The sequence below is a fragment of the Sorex araneus genome, chromosome 6 (assembly GCF_027595985.1).
Source record: "Sorex araneus isolate mSorAra2 chromosome 6, mSorAra2.pri, whole genome shotgun sequence".
Lineage (NCBI taxonomy): Eukaryota > Metazoa > Chordata > Mammalia > Eulipotyphla > Soricidae > Sorex > Sorex araneus.
The window spans coordinates 168,802,380-168,823,497 of NC_073307.1; the positions used below are offsets into that span (position 1 = coordinate 168,802,380).

The 21,118-nt window shown below is 51.4% G+C and overlaps 3 protein-coding genes across 3 annotated transcripts; 1 reads left to right on the forward strand and 2 right to left on the reverse strand.

Moving 5' to 3' along the window:
• Positions 1-6,120: 6,120 nt before the first annotated feature.
• LOC101552691 (interferon-induced transmembrane protein 3-like) lies at positions 6,121-7,679 on the reverse strand. The gene is made up of 2 exons (XM_012936165.2): positions 7,427-7,679; positions 6,121-6,332 (listed from the first exon to the last, which is right to left on the reverse strand). Exons 1-2 carry the CDS (start codon positions 7,616-7,618, stop codon positions 6,141-6,143), a joined length of 384 nt encoding a protein of 127 aa, XP_012791619.2. The 5' UTR covers positions 7,619-7,679; the 3' UTR covers positions 6,121-6,140.
• Positions 7,680-14,567: 6,888 nt separating this feature from the next.
• LOC101552964 (interferon-induced transmembrane protein 1) lies at positions 14,568-16,674 on the reverse strand. The gene is made up of 2 exons (XM_055141718.1): positions 16,382-16,674; positions 14,568-14,874 (listed from the first exon to the last, which is right to left on the reverse strand). Exons 1-2 carry the CDS (start codon positions 16,598-16,600, stop codon positions 14,683-14,685), a joined length of 411 nt encoding a protein of 136 aa, XP_054997693.1. The 5' UTR covers positions 16,601-16,674; the 3' UTR covers positions 14,568-14,682.
• A 2,721-nt stretch (positions 16,675-19,395) lies between these two features.
• IFITM5 (interferon induced transmembrane protein 5) lies at positions 19,396-20,849 on the forward strand. Its single transcript, XM_004602887.2, has 2 exons — positions 19,396-19,620; positions 20,504-20,849. The coding sequence occupies exons 1-2, from the start codon at positions 19,444-19,446 to the stop codon at positions 20,714-20,716; spliced, it is 390 nt and encodes a 129-aa protein (XP_004602944.1). The 5' UTR covers positions 19,396-19,443; the 3' UTR covers positions 20,717-20,849.
• The last annotated feature ends 269 nt before the right edge of the window (positions 20,850-21,118 follow it).

The window sequence follows — 21,118 nt, forward strand, 5'->3', positions numbered from 1 at the left end:
AATGTCAGCGTAGCACATAACTCACCGCTTGCCCTGGGTCCATCCCGTCTCTCGTCGGGACCCTACTTTTGGGGGTGCTAGGAAGTAAAGGCAGCTGAGGCTTAAGTCGAAAAAGCAGATGCCCAGGGATGAATAATATTTGAAGCCAATTGAATCCCATGTTACCAAAGCATATTAACAACTGTCTTTTTTTTTTTGCTTTTTTTTTTTTTTGGTCACAACCAACGATGCTCAGGGGTTACTCCTGGCTTTGCACTCAGGAACTACTCCTGGCGGTGCTTGGGGGACCATATGGGATGCCGGGGATCGAACCCGGGTCGGCTGCGTGCAAGGCAAACGCCCTACCCGCTGTGCTATCGCTCCGGCCCCAACAACTGTCTTTTTTTGTCCATACAAAAAGGATATTGTTTTAAAGTAAACTATTCAAAAGACATAAGAGAGGAGAAAGACAATATTAACTTACAAGTTCACTGTCCTAACAAGTCTAACCTTACAAATTAACAGAGTCTGATTAGAGGAAGAGCAGATAAACTGGTAGAAGTGGTTACAAATAAACAAAGGAATGGGAGTGACTCAGGAGCACTTTGATGGGTGTGACTGATATACCTAAGCTCCTAGTGGCAAGGGGAGCAGGACGTACCAATGCAGTCTAGAATTGTTTAGAGATTATTACCAGATAAACCCAAATTCTGTGGCAAGGGATAAAGGAAAAATCAATGATATCCAACAGTGAATTACCTGTTTTTCTATTTCCTCTATTACCTTATATTTTACTCTAGAGAAATATTATTTGCTTAAACACAGAAAGACCGTTAATACTCTGTTCCTAATATTTGGGAGTTGATTGACTCTGTAATACATCTACTCCTGTGCATCCATCATAAATACTTGACTCAGGCTTTGGTTTCCATAGTTCCTACACTCCACAAAAGAGGTCCTGCCATGGGACTGGGATGGATCTGGGGGCGAGCGGCCAAGCTACCTCAGCATCAAAATGGGACAGTCTAGAAAGTGTAAAGCATGGTCTTGATGCAAGCTATTATGACTTAAGAAACAGGACAAGCTGAACTGGCCTGAGGACTTAGTCTGGGACTTATGGTAAAAACCTTGCTTGCTCTTGGGGGGGGGGGCAGAGGGGAAAACCTATGCTTTGGGATCTATAACTTTTTTATTATTATTATTATTTTTGGGTCACACCTGGCGATGCACAGGGGGTTATTCCTGGCTCTGCACTCAGGAATCACTCCTGGCAGTAGTCAGTGGACCATATGGGATGCTGGGAATCGAACCCCGGTGGGCTGCATGCAAGGCAAACGCCCTACCCACTGTACTATTGCTTCAGCCCCCGGGATCTGTATCTTTTACTGTGTGTTTAAACAAATAACTGCAACTATTAAAAAGTTACTTATTAAGAAGTAAAAATTGTTTAAGATGTACTAGTAGCAAAGGAAAGAAAAAAGCAATACAGATGCCTCTGGGAGACAGATCGTCTCCTTGAGTTAATCCCCCGAGAATTGCCTCCATTGAAATGCTTTACCTCAGTAAATTGTCAGTCACACCTAGGTGCAGTTCTATACCTCAACAACCATCAGATATTCAATAAATATGCCAACAACTTTGCAATAAACAGGCCATTTGACTGTCTCTCTATACGTCCCCCATCTCTTTGTTTCTCTGCTGTGGAGGCCTGCCAAAAACATTGCACACCTGAACTCATAAGTGCCAACAGGGATGTCCCAGCTTGTAGGATAACGTTGGTTTGTCCTTTCTCTCTTGCCACAGGGAGCTTAGGTTTATTGGGTTACACCCATCACAGTGCTCTCGAGTCACTCCCATTCCTCTGTGCTTATCTGTAACTTCTCTGTGCTTTCTTCCCCAACCGGTCTATCACCTTTTCCCCTAATCAGACTCTGTTAACTTATAAGGTCAGATCCTTCAAGGACACTGAACTTGTATTGTAAGTTATATATTGGCTTTATCCTCTCCTTGGGCTGGAGCGATAGCACAGCGGTAGGGTGTTTGCCTTGCACGTGGCTGACCCGGGCTCAATTCCTCCGCCCCTCTCATAGAGCCCAGCAACCTACCGAGAGTATCTCACCTGCACGGGAGAGCCTGGCAAGCTACCCGTGGCATATTCGATATGCCAAAAACAGTAACAAGTCTCACAATGGAGACATTACTGGTGCCCGCTTGAGCAAATCGATAAGCAATGGAATGACAGTGACGGTGATATCCTCTCCTTATGTCTTTTGCATAGTTTTCTTTAAAGCAATGTCCTTTTTGTACGGGCACAGGAAGACAGTTGATATTATGCTTTTGTAACATGGGAGTTAATTGACTCTAAATAATATTCACTCCCAGGTATCTGCTTTCTTGACTTAAGCCTCAGTTGCCCTTGGTTCCTAGTACCCCAAAAGCAGAGTCCTGATGAGATACTGAGTAGACACAGGGCAAGCTGTGAGCTACCCTGGCATTGAAATGAGCCAGGCCAAGTGCCACAATACTTAACTATAAGTTAAGAACATTGTCATGGACAAATGCTGTCATGATCCAAAAGGTAACGATGAGATTAGGACCCTGCTAGTGTTAGGAAAGACTAATCTGGTCTGAGCACTGTAGTCTGAGATCTATAGCGAGATGGCCCCAGGAGAGCAATCCTATAAGCTTAATGTATCTCTTACTGTCTCCATACAAAATGATTATTATGAATGTTTATATGTTTGATGTTGTGTGAATATTCTTTCGGTTGGGGGCATGAGATAAGAGACGTGAGAGGGAGGCTGGAACAATAGCACAGCTGGTAGGGCATTTGCCTTGCAAGTAACAGACCCAGCATCCCATATGATCTCCTGAGTACCGCCAGGAGTAATTCTTGAGTGCAGAGCTAGGAGTAACCCATGAGCATCGCCGGGTGTGACCCAAAAAGGGGGCTGCGAGAGGAATGAGATTTGCTGGAGAGGCTCCTTGCTCTTCCCGGCAGTGAAGCAGCGACCCACGGCCTCTTTTATTCACTATCCTACGTACTCACATGCACTCAGAACAAAGAAAGCATTAATGGGGAAAGGGGTTACAGGAGCATATCAAGACAGCAAAAACTACATTGTTCTTGTCATGTTTGCAAGTCCAACAGTCGCAGCCTCCGGAGAGGAATGCAAGGCCAAGCGGCCTGGCACCATGAGCTGCAGCCCCTTGCACCTAGAGTGATAAGGGCATGTGGGAGAACTTCTGCATTCCAAAGCTGAGCTGAGTCAGGGATCTGTGAGACAGGGAAGATTGCTCTATGTAAGACTAAGAGCTAAAAGGCAGCCAAAGGAAGAGATGTTAACACTGTCCAGACCAGTTCAGACACACGAGTCATGGCTCGCCCATTTTCATGGGGCCTGTGTTTCTGCCTGCTTGCGGGTCAGTCTCCACAGCCTCGTCCTAACAGTCTGGTTGGGCACCAACAGTTTGTTGGACAAGGAGAGGAGAAACACACGCATGGGATTCTGCTCTTGGGTGGGTCGTCATGCTGAATGAGAATCTGTCCTAGAAGAAGCTTCCCCTTAGGGAAGGACTTTATGACCACACCTATGTGTAATCCCCAACCCCTCATGCTTTGGTATTTAACTAGGCTGCAAGAGTGGGCTGGGGGATCGAGATGGAGTATGAAGTAGAAGCAGGAGGCAGAGGAGGAAGGAGAAGGATGAGGAAGCAGGATCCAAGAGGAGGATGAGGGGGATCAGGAGAGGGTAAGATCTGGAGGAGAATCAGAGGAGAATGGAGATGAGATTGGAATAAACTGCAATTGAGTCCAACCAGCCTGGCCCTCATTACCTTCTTCATCCGCCCATCATCATCAGCCACCCCGGGTGGGGGAAGCCGCGAGGCTCCCTCATATTTTATTTTTTGAATACACACTAGCTCTGGACCCTTGGGTACTGGATGGGACCCTTGGTCAGCCAGGTGGTCATTGGGATGGGGCAGCTGAGCCAGTATTGGAATAGTCCCACTTAGCTCATTCTGGGGGTGTTGGGAGGGGGAAGGGAGTGTTAACCCAAGACTGGAGCAAAGAGCACAGAAAACCTCCTCACAGTGCAGAGAGGGTCAGCTGAGACAAGGCTCTGGGCTGTGCTGGGGACCTGCCGACATGTCACCTCCCAGCTCATGGTAAAACCTAAGGGAACTAACCCTGAGCAGATACACTTGAGAAATGGGAAGGAACTGGGAGAGCGCGGGGCTGCATCTCCCGACCATTGCTGGGGGTGCAGGGGCTGCCCCTGCGCAGGGGAGAAGCCATGGCTAGGGTCTGCCTGCCATGGCTTGTAGCCCAGTGGGTCTGTGCCCTCCAAGGCCAGGGTTGGGGTCCTCCGCCTCCTTCTCTCCAATTCTGTGGGGACAGGAGGGTGGTCTCGACCTGTGCTATAGCTCATCCTCAATGGTACAAAGGTTTCAAATGCACCTACAGCTGAATGTGAGCACTGTCCCTGGGTGTGACCCAGGACACCGGGTGGGCACTATCAGGCTTGGGCATTGTGCATGATGGCCAAGGCCTCAGGACGGGGTTCTTTTCTCCACTATATTTCTGTAGCACAGAGGAGCCCCCTGCTGTCTCTGTCATCCACTGCATCTCCAGGGCCCGGCAGGACACAGGTGCTGCGCTGGGGAGGCAGGGGGTGGGACTCAGTGCAGGGACCTGGGACTTGAGGCTCCGGGGTCTGCACAGATGCTGCCTCTCAGGTTGAGCTCCCATTGCTCTCTCCACAGGTACAGCTCCTCATGGAGCAAAGCTGTTGTGTGTCTGGGGCTCACACCCGCCCAGAGGAACATGCTGGCCTGTCCTGTCACTGCCCTACCCCTCCCCATAGAAAAGGCCTAGGGATATGCCTGCCCTCTTCTGAGCAAGCAATGGGCTCTCAGCTTCTGGTCCCTGTCACACCAACAAGGCAGCCAATCTTGGGGCTGGAGCGATAGCACAGCGGGTAGGGCGGTTGGCCTTGCACACGGCCAACTCGGGTTCCATTCCCAGCATCCCATATGGTCCCCCAAGCACCACAAGTAATTCCTGAGTACACAAGCCGGGAGTGACCCAAAAAGCCAAAAAAAAAAAAAAAACCCAAGGCAGCCAATCTTGGGGTCCCACTGAGGAGTCATAGGGACTTTTCCTGCCTAGTGTTAAAAGTGAGCCCAGGCCCATGAGGGTACGTACTCTGACTCGTGGCACGAAGGAGCTCACTTCTGTGTGTGAATATGTCCCTGAAGAAATATCATGGGGTGTTCCAACTCCACTTTTCCCATGAAGGGCCTGCAGGCCATCAGGCCTGATTGTTTGAAGCAGGTATCAGAGGTCGGTCCCATGGCCACCATTGGTCTGGGAAGTGGACTGTCCTCCAGGAGTCATGACCAGCAGTTTGAATTTTACCTTGAAACAACTCATACCCCACCCACTCCTGTTGAAGCCAGATGGCCAAATTCGAGCTTTTTCCTCCTGGGTTCACTTGAAGACCAGCATGGGGAGAAATGTTCTCCTTGCACAATGACAAATGAATATCAATCTGCCACAGCAGCTTCAACCCATCCTTCTCTCAGACCCATTCTGCTCCGACTTCCTCTCCTCAACTATGTTAGGAGCAAGCGTGGTTAGCTGTGCTCCACGCTAAGTCCACTGCCAGAGCAGAATCTGGTATCAGGAGACAGTGTAGGAAGTGTAGGAAGTAAGTAAACTGTGTGACCAAAGAGAGAGGGCCCAGCTCCCTGAGTCCTAAACCCACACTGAACTGGCCCAGAGCTCCCCATGGACCAGAAACCTCTCCCCAGCCCCAACCCCCCAGCAGCCCAGATCAGGGGCTGTAGCCTCACAGGGAGAGCCTTGTCAAGGCTCCACGGAGGAAGAACTTCCCTGGGAGCCTGGTCCAGATGCTGCTCCAGCAGACACCAGCCAGGCCCGACCTCGGTTGCTCCTCAGGTCATGGTCCTGGCAGGTGGGTCAGTGTCAGGGAGGTGTGACACAGGGAACCCGCACCCCAAGGACCACCACACAGTGTCACCTATGAGAATCTTTATTGACATTGATGCTGAGGGCTTGTCTGCAGAAACTGCTGATGCAGGGCAGGCCCAGCCCACATAGCTGGAGGTGGGGCACATCAGACGGTGGGGAGATTCTAGAGGCCTCCACCCTTATGCACACTTTGGTAGTATATTTTGGAAAACAATAAGGCAGCAAACACCACAGCGACGATGATTCCAATGTTGAAGAGGATGCCCAGGATCAGGGCGCTGATGTTCAGGCACTTGGCGGTGGACGCATAGCTCCGGGCCCCAATCATGTCGCCAACCATCTTCCTGTCCCTAGACTGGGGAGAAGGGGATGATGGGCTGTAGCAGCTCCTGCTGACCCAGGGGCTCTGCTTCAGTCTCCCTGCAGTCATGCCACAGCACTTCCGGCTGCCAGAGCACATCAGGGGCCCCTCCCCCACCCCCATTCCCTTTAGCCTGAGCAGGACAGGGCCTGCTGCCCTCCCTCTGGTCAGCCTCCTCCCCACAGACTCTCAGGCCCTCTGGGAAGTACTAGGATCTCCTCCCTTACTCTGGTCCAGCTAGCTTCACCTGTGTTCTCACAGGACAGATCCCAACCACAGCACTCACTCACTCACATACACAAACAGATACACGCGCACACACACACACAAACACATACATCCATTAACCCCTGCTCATTCACTCACTCACACACACATATACACACAGAGACACGTGCACACACACTCAAACACATCTATTTTTTTACAAACACATCTATTAACCCCTGCTCATCCACTCACACACACAGACACTCATACACACATATACACATGCATGCACATGTATACACCTACAAGAAGTACCAAGCTGACACACATTCACAGTCAATCTTGTTAATTCACTCTACATGTACACACAAATACACATATACACATATGAAGAGATTTGAGCCCATGAGCATTCACTCACTCATTCACACACTTCTCCAACACACATTCACTCATACACACACTCACTGAGATATCCACTCATACACTTTCACTCATTCATAGTCCTCTACTCACTCACACTCCCTTATCTACTCCCTTATCTATTCACTTATCTACTCCCTTATCTACTCCCTTATCCACTCCCTTATCCACTCACCTATCTACCCACTTATTGACTCCCTTTTCCACTCCCATATCTATTCACTTATCCACTCCCTTATCCACTCACTTACTCACTCACTTATCTACTCCCTTATCCACTCACTTTATCTACTCACTTATCCACTCAGTCACTCAAACACACACACTCACACACACTCATCCACTCGCTCCCTCAATCGCTCTCTCACATACACACACACACACATCTCAGACTCTGACTCAACCATCTAGATAGTCTCTACCTGCATTCTGGGAGACGCCACCCCACCACACACCTTCACAGAGTAGGCGAAAGCCAGGAAGCCCAGGCAGCAGACGTTCATGAAGAGGGTGTTGAACAGAGACCAGACGACATGGTCGGGCTCCGAGGGGATCTCAGGCTGGATGTTGATCACGGTGGAGGTCACAGGGGCTCCCCTATGCTGGGGCGCCCCCAGCATGGCCACCTCATGCTCCTCCTTGATCATCTTTCTTTGTGGGGGAAGCAAAAGATTTCACAGAGAAAAGATTTGATGGTAGGGAAGTGGGTTTCTGACGCAGACCTGAGCTGCTCTGCGCAGGATGAGGGTGGGGCCAGGCCCCTCCTCTCCTGGTTATTTTCCATTTGTCAGAGGAGGCCTCTATCCCCTGGGGACTTCACATTCAGCTCACTTAGATTTCACCCTGAGCTGGGCGGGAAGAACACGTCGGCTGTCCCAGGGCAACAGAATCACAAAGGCCACAGTCTGGAGGCTTGTCTCAGTGACCCCCTCTTCCTTACGGGCCGGGAGGTTTCCTGTATTCCTCACTCCAGCTTGGGTTAAGGCCCCCCCCCACATCCCAACACCCACAGAATGAACTTTGGAGGACCATGTACAATGTTGACTTCAGCTGCCCCATCCTGAAAGAAGAATCCTCATTTCCCCCTTGCGAGTGAGAGTAAGCCAGAGTTTTCTCTCTCCACATGTTCTATCTCTCCCCCATCATCTGACACATTCCATCCCAAGTGTTCTGTCTCAGAATTCTCTGGGTTTCCCAAGAACATAAAACCTTACCCTGGAGCCTAGGCTAACAGAGAAACTAAGATAATGGACAGTTATTCCTGGAGAGCATCCAGAGACTTAAAAGCAAGCTCCCAGAAGAGAGCAACTCAGCGGGGCCGGAGCGATAGCACAGCGGGTAGGGCGTTTGCCTTGCACGCGCCCGACCCGGGTTCGATCCCCGGCATCCCATATGGTCCCCCAAGCACTGCCAGGAGTAATTCCTGAGTGCAAAGCCAGGAGTAACCCCTGAGCATCGCTGGGTGTGACCCAAAAAAGCAAAAAAAAAAAAAAAAAAAAAAAAAAAAAAGAGAGCAACTCAGAGAGTCTCTTGCCCGCCCGCCTGGCTGTCTTCCTTGGGGCCCCTCGGAGGGGATGGGCTCCAGCTTCCCTCCCCACCCCGAGCAGAGCTCCCTGCGGCCAAAGACCTTCAGAGCCTAGCCACAGCCATGTTCAAGGCCCCTCTCCACACGTTCGGACAAGCCTCACGCATGAAGGTACCAGCAGAGGAACCCAGGTGTGTGGGACCTGGGGTGAGACCTCCAAGCCTGCTCAGATTGGGTCTGGGCCTCCTCTGCCCAGATTTCCCATTTCCTAGCAGCTAGGCGGCCACACCCAGGTACTGCCTCCGGCGTGAGCGCCGAGTAATCTTGTCAAAGGCCAGCATCCAGAGACTTAAAAGCAAGCTCCCAGAAGCCGTGGCTGCTTTGGGGCCGCATGATATCTTATAGCCTTCTTCTGGAAGAACCTGGCAAACTACCAGGAGTTTCCTGCCCACATGGGAGAGCCTCTCAAGGTCCCCATGGTGTATTAATATGACAAAACCAATAACAAGTTGGGTCTCATTCTTCTGACCCTCAAAGAGCCTCCAATACGGCATCGTTGGGAAGGACAGTAGAGAGAGGCTTCTAAAATCTCAGGGCTAGGACGAATGGAGACGTTACTGAGACTGCTCGAGAAATTCGACGATCAATGGGATGATGATGATGATGATGATGATGATGATGATGATGCCTGGAGAGATTTAGACCAACTAGACACTCCTGTGATTTTTCTGGCATCTTTTGTACATACTATAAACAGATAAGAAATACAAGGAGCCTCTAAAGGGGGACACAAAAAACTCCCCTTTAACTTAGTCCTATACTAAGTTCCTCCCTACATGGGGAGTTCCTTTTCCTTTCTTTTCTATTTTCCAATAAACTTTTCTACTTTCCTCTGAGCATCTTTGTTACTCAACATATTTATTCTTGAAAATATTGAAGAACCAGGGAATCACTAACAGAGACCTGCCATCACTGTTCCAGCAACATCTGCATCAATTCCAGGGTCCACCTGACTGATCAGCGGCCCCCCTGTAGGCTGCCTGTGAGAAGGACTGTTGGATAATATTGGGTTGTCCTTGGTCCTCCCGCAGGGAGCTTCTGTTTATTGAGCTACTCCCACAATAGTGGCCTTGAGGCACACCCAATTCCATCAAGCACTAATAATTCTATATTGCTTTTCTCTTTCCTTTATGTCTCTTGCATAGTTTAGCATTGTCCTTTTTGTATAGACACAGGACACAGGAAGACAGTTCATGCTATGCTTTGTAACATGGGAGTTAATTGACTCCAAAATAATATTTACTCCCGGGAATCTATATTTACTTGACTTAAGTCTCAGTTACCCTTAGTTCCTAGCACTCCAAGAGCAGGGTCCCATCAAGGGACTGGATAGACCCAGGGCAAGCTGTAAGCTACTTTGGCATCAAAAGGGAACAAGTTAAGTGCCATAAGAAGTATAATAAGTTAAGAGCATGGTCATAGAACAAACTCTGTCATGACCCAAAAAGAAGTAACTGAATAAGGACCCTGCTGGGATTAGGAGTGTAGTCTGGTATATATTGAGCGAGGTCCTCAGGAAGAGACAACCTTTAAGCTTAATATATCTCTTACTGTATTCATGTATTCTAGTCACAAAATGACTAGAAATATTATAAGAAGTAAATTTACTATGATTGTTTAAATAGATTACTAGCTGAGGAAAGGACGAAGCAACTGAGTGAAATCCCACCCTTGAGCGGATCTTCTAGTAATCTGGAGTGTTGAACCTTCAGATGAGATTTTTGTCTTTGAGTTAATCTTCTAGAACTTCCCCGGAAGGAATGGCTTTACATCTGTTTGTTGTTATGATAATGTTCAACCCCACTTATGTGTACCCTCACCCTTTACGATTTCTATGTAACTATGCTGTAAGGAGAAAGAGGGGACTATGATGAAGATAAGAAGTAGGAGAGGACTTTGAGGTGTATGAGGAGACTAGGATGATGGAACTATGATAATTGGGACTACAACCAAAACTACTACTATGAATGTGCAGTAAGGGGAGAGATCAGACTACGCTGGGGAGGAGAGAGAAATAAACTGATGACCAACCCCAGCCTGGGGCCCTGTTTCTCCGTTCCCTGGTCTTTCATTGTAGACGCATCATCGTGGACCAGACAGGGGAATGGTTCTTGGGCACGTCCACCGCCGTTCTAACTCACAAAGGACAAATTAGTTCTTCCTCTCAGGATTTCCTGCTCAGGCCCAGACACTGAGAATGGCCCACTGTTCCCTTGGGGCAAGCAGGGAGTTAGGGAAGGGGTCACAGGTCAATGGGATTCCTTGGGAAATAACAAAACCAACTAGCCTTAAGGCTGTCAGGACCCACCTTGTAGGTTCAGGAGCTAAGGCCTGATAAGACCTTCTTGGTGCCAGCAGCAGACCAAGTAATGATGACCGGTGTGACCCCAGGCAACTTATGTGAAGCAGACAGCCTCTTTCTCCCGATCCACCTCTACCACTCCAGGACTGGCTAGGAAGTCTAGGACTGATTAAATCTGCCATGAGCTCCTGCATGGAACGAAACTCTAGTTTGGCCAGCCCCACGAGGTAGCGGCCAAGCCACACCTAATGTCCACTTGTTCTGCCTAGCACGAGAGCTAATCCCCATCATTCAATTTCTTAGGAGCCATTGTTAAGCCAGGGTCTATGGGTTCCCAAGCAGCGAGATGGACAGAGACACGAACACGATAATACAATAGCAGTAGAAGTTTTATTCCAGTGTACTGGAGTCAATGATCTCATCCAGAGTGGTCTCTTGATAGCGACCCCGACTTCAGGCAGCAAGCAGTTTATATAGGGTTTGATTACTAAGCAGTACATGCCTTATTGTTTCAGAAAAAACCTTATCTAGTAACCAAACAAAGGTGTTTTGGCAAGTGTCTAGGGTAACAGTGGTCAGGCAATAGTTAAACAATAGTTTCCAGTAACAGTTCATGGTTACATAAGCTACTCCTTCTTTTAAGGTTAACAAAAGACAATTTCTGGGACATTTTGACTGAGGGCATAGTGATTGATTGAGCCCACTTGCTGGTCCACAGACTCTGCCAGGTGGGTTCAGGTTGACTAGTTATACATTGTTTCATTGCTGGGAAATAGAGACTGTTTCAGTTCCAGAAACTGAACCTGAGGCTACCTGATTTTTCTCATTTCTGCTGTGGATCATGGCGTCAGTTTCACCCCTACACCATGGACTCAGGTTGGAGTGAGGAATTGCTCTTTGCAGGAAAGGAAAGTCGGTCCTAGCCTTACCCAGGCCTCGTGGGTCCTTCACCTTTCTCTCATGAAAGAATTTCAGGAGGAGCTGAACAGTTGAATAAAAACAGATTTCCTTTAAAAGTTTTTGAGGAAGGGGAAGGAAGAGAGGAGAGAGAGAGAGTAAAGTGCAAAAGAGAAGTGGCTTCTCCAAAGGCAGCCCTGAGTGGCTTTTATATGGACATTCTTCAGGTTGCCTTCTGGAGTTTTCAGTGAATTGAGAGCTGATCAGGCACTGTCGTAAAAGAAGGAATTTGTAGTTTTTGGTGAACCTCCTAAGGTCCTGGTCTTAGTTTTTGTCTTTGCTGAAGTTTGTTGCCTCCTCAGGGTCTGCTCTGGCACCAGGTCTTTTCAGGCCTTGTGCCCTGTGCTCACAGGTGGGCTCTTGTCGAGTTGGGGCTAAGGATTTTATTCCATCCCAGGAGTGCCATTACCATGGCGACCCTTCTCTATCTGCCAGCCTGCCTGCTTTAACACAGAAGACCCATTTCAGAAGTCAGGGAAATCATTGAAATGCGTAATTTCAGACCAGGGCAGGAGGCTTTGTGAGAAGACTGGTGGTTGAACCCCATGTTGGGAGGATAGGATACAGGCTGAAAGAAAGGCCAAAAAAGAGCCTCAAAAGAATGTCAACTTCAGGGCTGGAGCGACAGCACAGCGGGTAGGGCCTTTGCCTTGCACACGGCCCAGCCGGTTTCGATTCCCAGCATCCCATATGGTCTCCCTGTTAGGGCACGGTTCTGGATCTCTGACTGCAGACAAGGACCACACCGGAATGCAATTGGCAAGCGGGTAGTTTATTAAGCTGGATAGCCAGGGTTGTGCATATGCACACAGCGACACGCAGGTCCCGTGTGCGAGGCAAGGCCCCGAGCTTCTTCAAAGGAGATCTTATATAGGTCTTCGCCGACCGTTACAGCAGAGCCCACGCGTTTCATATCCAATAGATTTGTAATGCTGCATATTTTCCTAACCAATCCATTTAGAAGGACATCACTCCTTAGCCTATAGTTTTAGAGATCAGCATTTACGTCAATGTTCAGGAATGTCCTGGGTTTTAGGGCAGTCATGGGTCTAGTGGCATGGGTTTTGTAAGAGGCATCTGGTTATCTGGTCTGACTTGCAACCTGGGGCGCCTGGTCTGTTCTGCGCCAATTCCTCACACCCTGAGCACCGCCAGGAGTAATTCCTGAGTGCAGAGCCAGTAGTAACCCCTGTGCGTCACAGGGTGTGACCTGAAAAGAAAAAATAAAAAGTCAACTTCTATGAGCTCTGCCCTGTTGGAAACTGTAAAAAACTAAAGCTCGCCGACGGGCGTGTGCACTCTCGGGCTCTCCGGGCGGCTCTGTCTCACCACCCACGTTCCATTCTCTGGAACCGCTGTGTGTGCTGTTGGTCAAGGGCAGGTGACAGAAGGAAGAAAGCCAAACTGGTTGCTCGATCAGTTTATTTCATTCTATTTCATTCTCTCTCTCTGCTTCTCTCCCGGCTCTTGATCTCTCTCAGGATCTCTGTATCTCGTCCCCCAACCCACTCTTAAAGCCTAGTTAAATCCCCCCAGCTTGAGGGGGTTGGGGCTTACACATAGGTGTGGTCACAAATCAATAGGGGTAAGTTCCTTTCCGTCAGGGGATGCTTCTCCTAGGACTGATTCTTTTTCAGCAGGAGGATCCACCCAAGGGTGGAGTCCCATGAGTGTGTTTCTCTTCTCATCAGCAAACATATAAGCATTCAAAATATTAATCATTTCGTATGGACACAATAAGAAATGCATTAAAGCTTATAGAATTGCTCTCCTGGGGCCATCTCGATCTCAGACTACAGTGCTCAGGCCAGATCAGTCTTTCCTATCCCTAGCAGGGTCCTAGTCTCGTCATTACTTTTGGATCATGACAGCATTTGCCCATGATCAAGCTCTTAACTTATAATTAAGAATTAGGCACTTTGGCCAGGCCCATCTCGATGCCAGGGTAGCACATAACTCACCGCTTGCCCTGGATCTGTCCCGTCCCTCGTCGGGACCCTGCTTTTGGAGTGCTAGGAACTGAGGGCAACTGAGGCTTAAGTGGAGAAAGCAGATGCCCGGGAATGAATAATATTCGAAGCCAATTAAGTCCCAACTTACAAAAGCATAATATTGTCTTCTTGTGTCTACACAAAAAGGACATGGCTCTCAATAAACTATGCAAAGGACTCAAGGAGAAGAGAAAAACAATATTTACAAGTCAACAGAACACTAAGAAAGAAGCTACAAATAAACACAGAGGAATGGGAGCACTGTAACGGGAGTAACCCAATAAATCTAAACTATCAGAGGCTATGTTATCCTACAGGAAACCACATCCTAGGGACCACCACACAGTGAAAATACTTTTCTGTCAGGAAATGGCAGCTGGACCCCAAAAGCCTGGCTCAGAGTTAGGACCAACTTTCCTTTCCTACAAAGAGCAAGTGTTTGCTCCAACTGAGTCCATGGGTTCCCCGAGAAATCAGGTGTCAGAGACCATTTCCCATGCTGTGCAGAGCACGGATTAGGGTTGCCTCGTGGGTTGGTGGAAACTTGAGGTCTGCACCATGCAGGTGCTCTTCACAGACTCTCGGCCACCTGGGAACTCTTCACCTTCACTAGTGGGGGTCTGTCTCCCGTCAGCAACAGAGCCAGGCCTCACCCCACCCTCCCCAGGGCAGTGGCACAAGGCCCAGCAGGTGGGTCAGTGTCAGGGAGATACAGGGAACGCGCACCCCAAGGACCACCACACAGTGTCACCTATGAGAATCTTTATTGACATCGACACTGAGGGCTTGTCTGCAGAAACTGCTGATGAGGGGCTGGGCCCCGGGCAGGCCCAGCCCACATAGCTGGAGGTGGAGCCATCAGACGGTGGGGAGGTTCTAGAAGCCTCCACCCCTCTGCATACTTTGATAGTACATTTTGTAAAATATTATGACAGCAAACACCACAGCGACGATGATTCCAATGTTGAAGAGGATGCCCAGGATCAGGGCGCTGATGTTCAGGCACTTGGCGGTGGACGCATAGCTCCGGGCCCCAATCATGTCGCCAACCATCTTCCTGTCCCTAGACTGGGGAGAAGGGGGTGGGGGGCTGTAGCAGCTCCTGCTGACCCAGGGGCTCTGCCTCAGTCTCCCTGTAGTCGTGCCACAGCACTTCCGGCTGCCTGAGCACATCAGGGGCCCCTCCCCACCCCCATTCCCTGCAGCCTGAGCAGGACAGGGCCTGCTGCCCTCCCTCTGGTCAGCCTCCTCCCCACAGACTCTCAGGCCCTCTGGGAGGCACCAGGCTCTCCTCACTCACTCTGGTCCAGATAGCCTCACCCGTGTTCTCACAGGACAGATCTCTACCACCACAGCACTCACATATATATGCACACAGATGTGCACACAAAGGCACACACACATGCACACATGAGGAGGCACCAGGCTCTCCTCCCTCTGCTCTGGTCAACATGACGGAGGCAGGCAGGCAGATAGGGAAGGCCCACTCCCCAGGAGATGGCAGTACAATTCCTAGGAAGTGTTAGCTCTGAAGTGGCAAAGGCCAACCTTGCAGAAAACAGGAACTAAGCCTATGAACAGCCTCACCTGGCACCAGCAATGGACCCTGAGGATACTGGACACCTACTCATGAAGGAAATTCCTCAATACCCTCAGACCGCTCCCCTTAACCCAATTAACTTTAGTGATTCAGGCCAGAGATTCCAGAAAATTCCAGGCCAAGACATCCCGAGTAAATACTCTATAAAAGCCACGTTGGGGCTGGAGCAATAGTGCAGCGGGTAGGGCGTTTGCCTTGCACACCGCCTGATGCAGGTTCGATTCCCAGCATCCCATACGGTCCCCTGAGCACTGCCAGGAGTAATTCCTGAGTGCAAAGCCAGGAGTAAACCCAAAAAGAAAAAAAAAAGCCACCTTGAACAAAGGAAGGGAACATATGCTCCTGAGCCCATGTGCTGCTTGCGCCCACATGGCCGAGCACATGTGTAGCCCACATCTCCCCTCTTGAGATGTGCACTTTCATGCTTTCCTAATGCTGGGATGTGTGTAGGGGCTCTCTCTGCCCGTGGAGAAGCCTGGGTTCTCTCGAGCATGTTACTCTCCACTCTCTCCCACTTTCCTTCTTCCTTCTCTTCAAAACCTCCAAATACATCTATTTTACTTCACTGCTTGTCCACTCCTGAAATTCTTTTCTGTGAGGTGAGACAAGAACCCAGTAACCCTGGGTCCCGGGTGGCAGAGGCAGATCGGGAGAAAGTGATCATGTTTCTCCTCTCCGCTTCACATTAAATAACCTGTGGGGCCCACCAACATCACATGCAGCATTACCTGTGCTCTCACAGGACAGATCCCCACCACAGCTCACTCACACATGCACACACACGCGCGCACGCACACACACACACACACACACACACACACACACACACACACATTAACCCCTGCTCATCCACTCACTCACATGGATTCCCACTCACCCACTCACTAACTCACAATCACACACACAGGGCACTCACAGGAACTCTCATCTCAGCCCCGCACGCAGACCCCAGGAGACTCCCCACCCACCACAAACCTTCACAGAGTAGGCAAAAGCCACGAAGCCCAGACAGCAAACGTTCATGAAGAAGGCATTGAACAGGGACCAGACGATGTGGTCAGGCACCGAGATCTCAGGCTGGATGCTGATCACCGTGGAGCTCCCGGCCACGCCCTGCTCTCCCATCTCGTTCTCCTCTAGCACAGCATAGTTCGGGGGGCTGCCCTGCTGGAAGGGCCGAGGGATGTAGTTCATAGTCACTCTCGGGGCAGCGACAAGAACTAGAGTCAGGGCCTCAGTCTCTCTTTGTTGTTTCCAAGATGGGCGAGTCCCCTCAGAAGAAGGATCCCCTCTTCCCCTCCCTCCTTTCCCCTCAGTTTCGATTTCTCTGAAGTTTCTTTTCCTGGTTTGGGGGCCAGGAATGGGCTGGCTCTGGGCTGGAGAAAACACAGGGAATCAGGTTTCACTGGGTTGGGGGTGTGCCCTGCACAGGGCAGTTTCCTGTCCCAGGCAGCAAGTTCCCTCCTCATGCAGGAGTGAGGGTGGGCCCTGGGAGGCTTCACAGCCTGGGCAGCCCCTTTCCTGTGCAGGCCCCCCAGCCCCCACCCCACACTCAGCTGTGGGTGATTTCTGGTCCATCCCTGTTCCACAGGGTCCAGGGGACTTCCCAGGTCAGAGGTCAGGACCCAGTGATCTGGGCTGCCTGGCCCTAAGAACAGCCCTGTGTGTCCAGGGTACGGAGGCTTCCTGACACCAGGCGGGTGAGGCCTCTGGCTGCTGCTGCCCGGCTGGGCGGGCAGTCCCTGGGCCCCTCAGGTGCCACCCTCTCACGAGGGGCTACAGGAAGGTGCCGCTGGGCAGGGCAGCCTGAGTTGGTCTTGGGTAGCTCAGCTTGATGTTGGTGGGCCCCATGGGTGGCTGATGTGAAGCGGGTGTTAGGATCTGGAGTCGATGATTTCCCCCTCTCCGAACCGCACAAAGAGTTCAGCCAGTAATGTAACGCACAAGCGGAGTTTATTAAGCCAGCTAGCTGGGTCAAGCTCTCAGGCATGCAGGCCAAAGCAAGACGATGAACAAGGGAGAAACTGCAAGTTTTATAGTCAATACTTACATCATAGCCCATGCTAACAAATTCAAACAAAAATGTAAGTGAAAATTGCAAGTTTCATAATTCAGAAGAAAACATAATTTCAAATAGTACAAACAAATAGTTACAGATAGGTCATCTAGACATGTTTTCAGAACATTCTGGCAGCTGCCCACCCCGCCTGCGTCCCTTCTATATATACATAGTGGTTAGTGGTTATGAAACTATTTGCCAAGGCCGAGTTTTCAGCCCAGTTGTCCTTCCTTTGTAGATGGTCAGGGGGGAGAAGCAGGCTTTTAAGAAAAACATAAAGGTTTAAGTAAAAAAAGACGTGAAGCAGGAGCCAGGCATGATGGAGTTGCTATTGCCCTGCTCTGTGTCCAACATGGGAAGGAGAAAGACGGTCACTTTCTCTCAATTCGCCTCTGCCAGCTGGGACCTAGGGTTACTGGATTCTTGTCTCACCACACAGAAAGGAATTTAGAGTAGACGAGCAGTGAAATTACAGGTTTTTTTTTTTTTTTTTGGGTCACACCCGGCGATGCTCAGGGGTTAATCCTGGCTTTGCCCTCAGGAATTACTCCTGGTGGTGTTCAGGGGACCATATGGGATGCTGGGAATCGAACTGGGTCGGCCGCATTCAAGGCACACACCCTACCCGCCGTGCTATTGCTCCAGCCCCTGACATTAGTTTCTGTTTGGAGGTTTTGAAGGGAAGGAGGGAGAGAAAGTGGAAGAGAGAGTGGGAGGGTGGAGAGATCGTGCTCAAGAGAGAACCTGGGATTCCCCAAGGGCAGAGAGAACCCTACACATACCCCAGCATTAGGCATGAAAACATGAAAGCCCACATCTCAAGAGGGTTGATGCGGGCAACACATGTGCTCAGGTACCTCATATGCTCTGACACGGGAGCACAAGCAGCACATGGGCCGGGGCAGCATATGGGAGCCCTTTCTTTGTTCAAGGTGGGCCCCATGGGTGACTTATGAGAAGCGGGAAGAAAAAGACGGTCACTTTCTCTCCATCCGCCTCTGCCAGCTGGGACCTAGGGCTACTGGATTTGATGTCCGTGGACCCCATGGGTGGCTCACGTGAAGTGGGGAGGAGAAAGACGGTCACTTTCTCTCCATCTGCCTCTGCCACCCGGGACCCACATTGTGAGCTCCGCAGGTCACAGGACTTTCCTGCAGCCCCTTTGGGGGTGGCACCCGCCATGGGAGCCCAGTGTCCTGTGTCCTGCCGAGCCCACGATGTGGACGGCTGCTGAGTGTGCGGGCTCAGGCTGCAGCTTGGGGCACAGCCCCCTGGACAGCCCTGCAGGGGGTGGGGACGAGCTGCCCAGCAGAGAAGCAGCAGCAGGAGCAAGCCCGAGGCGGAGGGGTGGCAGGGGTGGCTCAGAGCCTGGAACCTGGCAGCATGTCTGGGGACACTCTCCTGTGACACCCCATCCTGGAGACAAGGAGTGGGGGCAGCTCACCTGTGCCACTTCCCACTGCAATGAGGAGACACCAGTGCAAAGTGTCTCAGCCACCACTGGGGAGCCTGGTGACCCGAGCTGCTCCTCTCTAGCTCAGCTGGGCTTGGTGCTGTTTCCTTCCGCCAGAATGGCTGGAAACAGAACTGTTTGTTTGTTTGTTCTGATTTATTACATCTTTCTCTGTTCCTTTGGATAGCACTGATTTGTGCCTTCCCGTTATGTGCATTGATGCTAGCAAGAATGATTTCCCTTGGCATTTTGCACTGTGCCCTTTGTCCCCACGCTGCACCTCAGATCCTCTGGGGGTCTCTGCCAACTGCTTGGTGGCAGCGAGGCCCCCTCTGTGGGCATTGGCTCTGGCAGGCAGTGCCTGCGGGAGCCCTTGGCTCGTAGGGGCGGGTGGGGCTGTGAGGTCTGTAATTTGTCGTTATATTTAGCTAAGGCTGCCTGGGTGGGAAGGTGGAGGGGGTATAAGCAGCACTGGGCACCCACTCGGGGCAGACGCTGCGCTCGGAGGAGACGGCACTGGAACCTATGGACACGTCATACCCCCGCGAGGGTCCCCGGAAAGCTGATGGTGCTGCCCACTCACTCCCTGGGCTCGGAGCCCCGAGACCCCCGCCGAGAGACCACCTGATTTGGTCGGTGTTCAGCGCCCTCTACCTGAACCTCTGCTGCCTGGGTTTCCTGGCTCTGGCCTACTCTGTCAAGGTGGGTGCTGGCCCTCCCCGCTCATGTACTCTGTCAAGGTGGGTGCTGGCCCTCCCCGCTTGCTCATGTACCCTGTCAAGGTGGGTGCTGGCCCTCCCCGCTCATGTACTCTGTCAAGGTGGGTGCTGCCCTCCCCACTCATGTACTCTGTCAAGGTGGGTGCTGCCCTCCCTGCTCATGTACTCTGTCAAGGTGGGTGCTGCCCTCCCCGCTCATGTACTCTGTCAAGGTGGGTGCTGCCCTCCCCGCTCATGTCAAGGTGGGTGCTGCCCTCCCCGCTCATGTAAAGGCTCTCTGGGGCCTGGGTACAGGGGCCGAGGGTGTCCCCAGGGGGCTGCCTATCATTTGGGTCTAGGGTAGAGTTTTCTGAGGGGGGCTTGCTCGCAAAGATGGGGGCACTGAATCTCCGGGGGGCTGGCTGCTAGGTGGGGCAGAGGAGGGGTACACAGGGAGATGCGTGTGGCGGCTGCACTTGTGGTGGCTGCCCCGTGTTGGCTGAAGGACCCTGCTGGAGGACCTGGCTCTGTCCTATGGACAGAGGTGGGGTGTTGTTCTCGAAAGAAAGAAGGCCAAAGCCCCCCCAAAGGGGCAGAGCCCTTGGCTTCCACCGGGAGGGCTCTGATCTAATGGGGTTCCTCCCTGGACTCAGCCCTAGCTTGGGGTTTTGGCAGCCAGTGGCTCCTGGAGCAGCTGCCGTGCAGGACCCCTGCTCCCACTCGGCTGAGTCCCTATGACCCCTGTGAAGAAGGGGCAGTGAAGGGAGTGAATGAAGCTACCCTCCGGACTCTGGGTCCTGTGGGCCCTCTCAGTGGTGGCCTGTGGCTCCTGGGTGGGCACAGGAGTGAAGTAGGGCCCTTGAGAACTGACCCTGCCTGGTCCACAGGCCCGAGACCAGAAGGTCGCTGGAGACCTGGAGGCAGCCCGGCGTTTCGGCTCCAAAGCTAAGTGCTACAACATCCTGGCAACTATGTGGACACTGGTGCCACCTCTGCTCCTCCTGGCGCTGGTGGTGACTGGTGCCCTGCACCTGTCCCGGCTGGCCAAGGACTCCGCCGCTTTCTTCACCACTAAGTTCGAGGACCCGGACTATGACTGACAGGCTGAGCCTCGTCCTGACCCACCCCTTGCCCCCTGGACCCCAGCCTCATTCCAGGGCCTGATCTCCACGGAGCCTGTGTGAGCCCTGGGGCCTCACCTGAATCTCGATGTCCCCCACCCACCCCTTCTGCCCCCAGCAAAACCATCCCTCCTGGCACCAGGCTTAATCTTAGTTTTACAATTAAAAGTCCCTGGTTCCAGAAAGGGCTGCCTGGGCCTCTCTTCCAGCTAGAGCGGAGTGGTCTGCGCACAGGACTGCCCTAGGAACTACCCCCGCAGCTCCCCGTTTCACCGTCAACTACGCTCCACCTGGGTTAGTTGCTGGTGATCTATGCTGCCAGTGGCATGTCAGGCTGCTCGGCCGCTCCTGGCCAGATCCAAGTGCCTGCCCCAGAGCTTC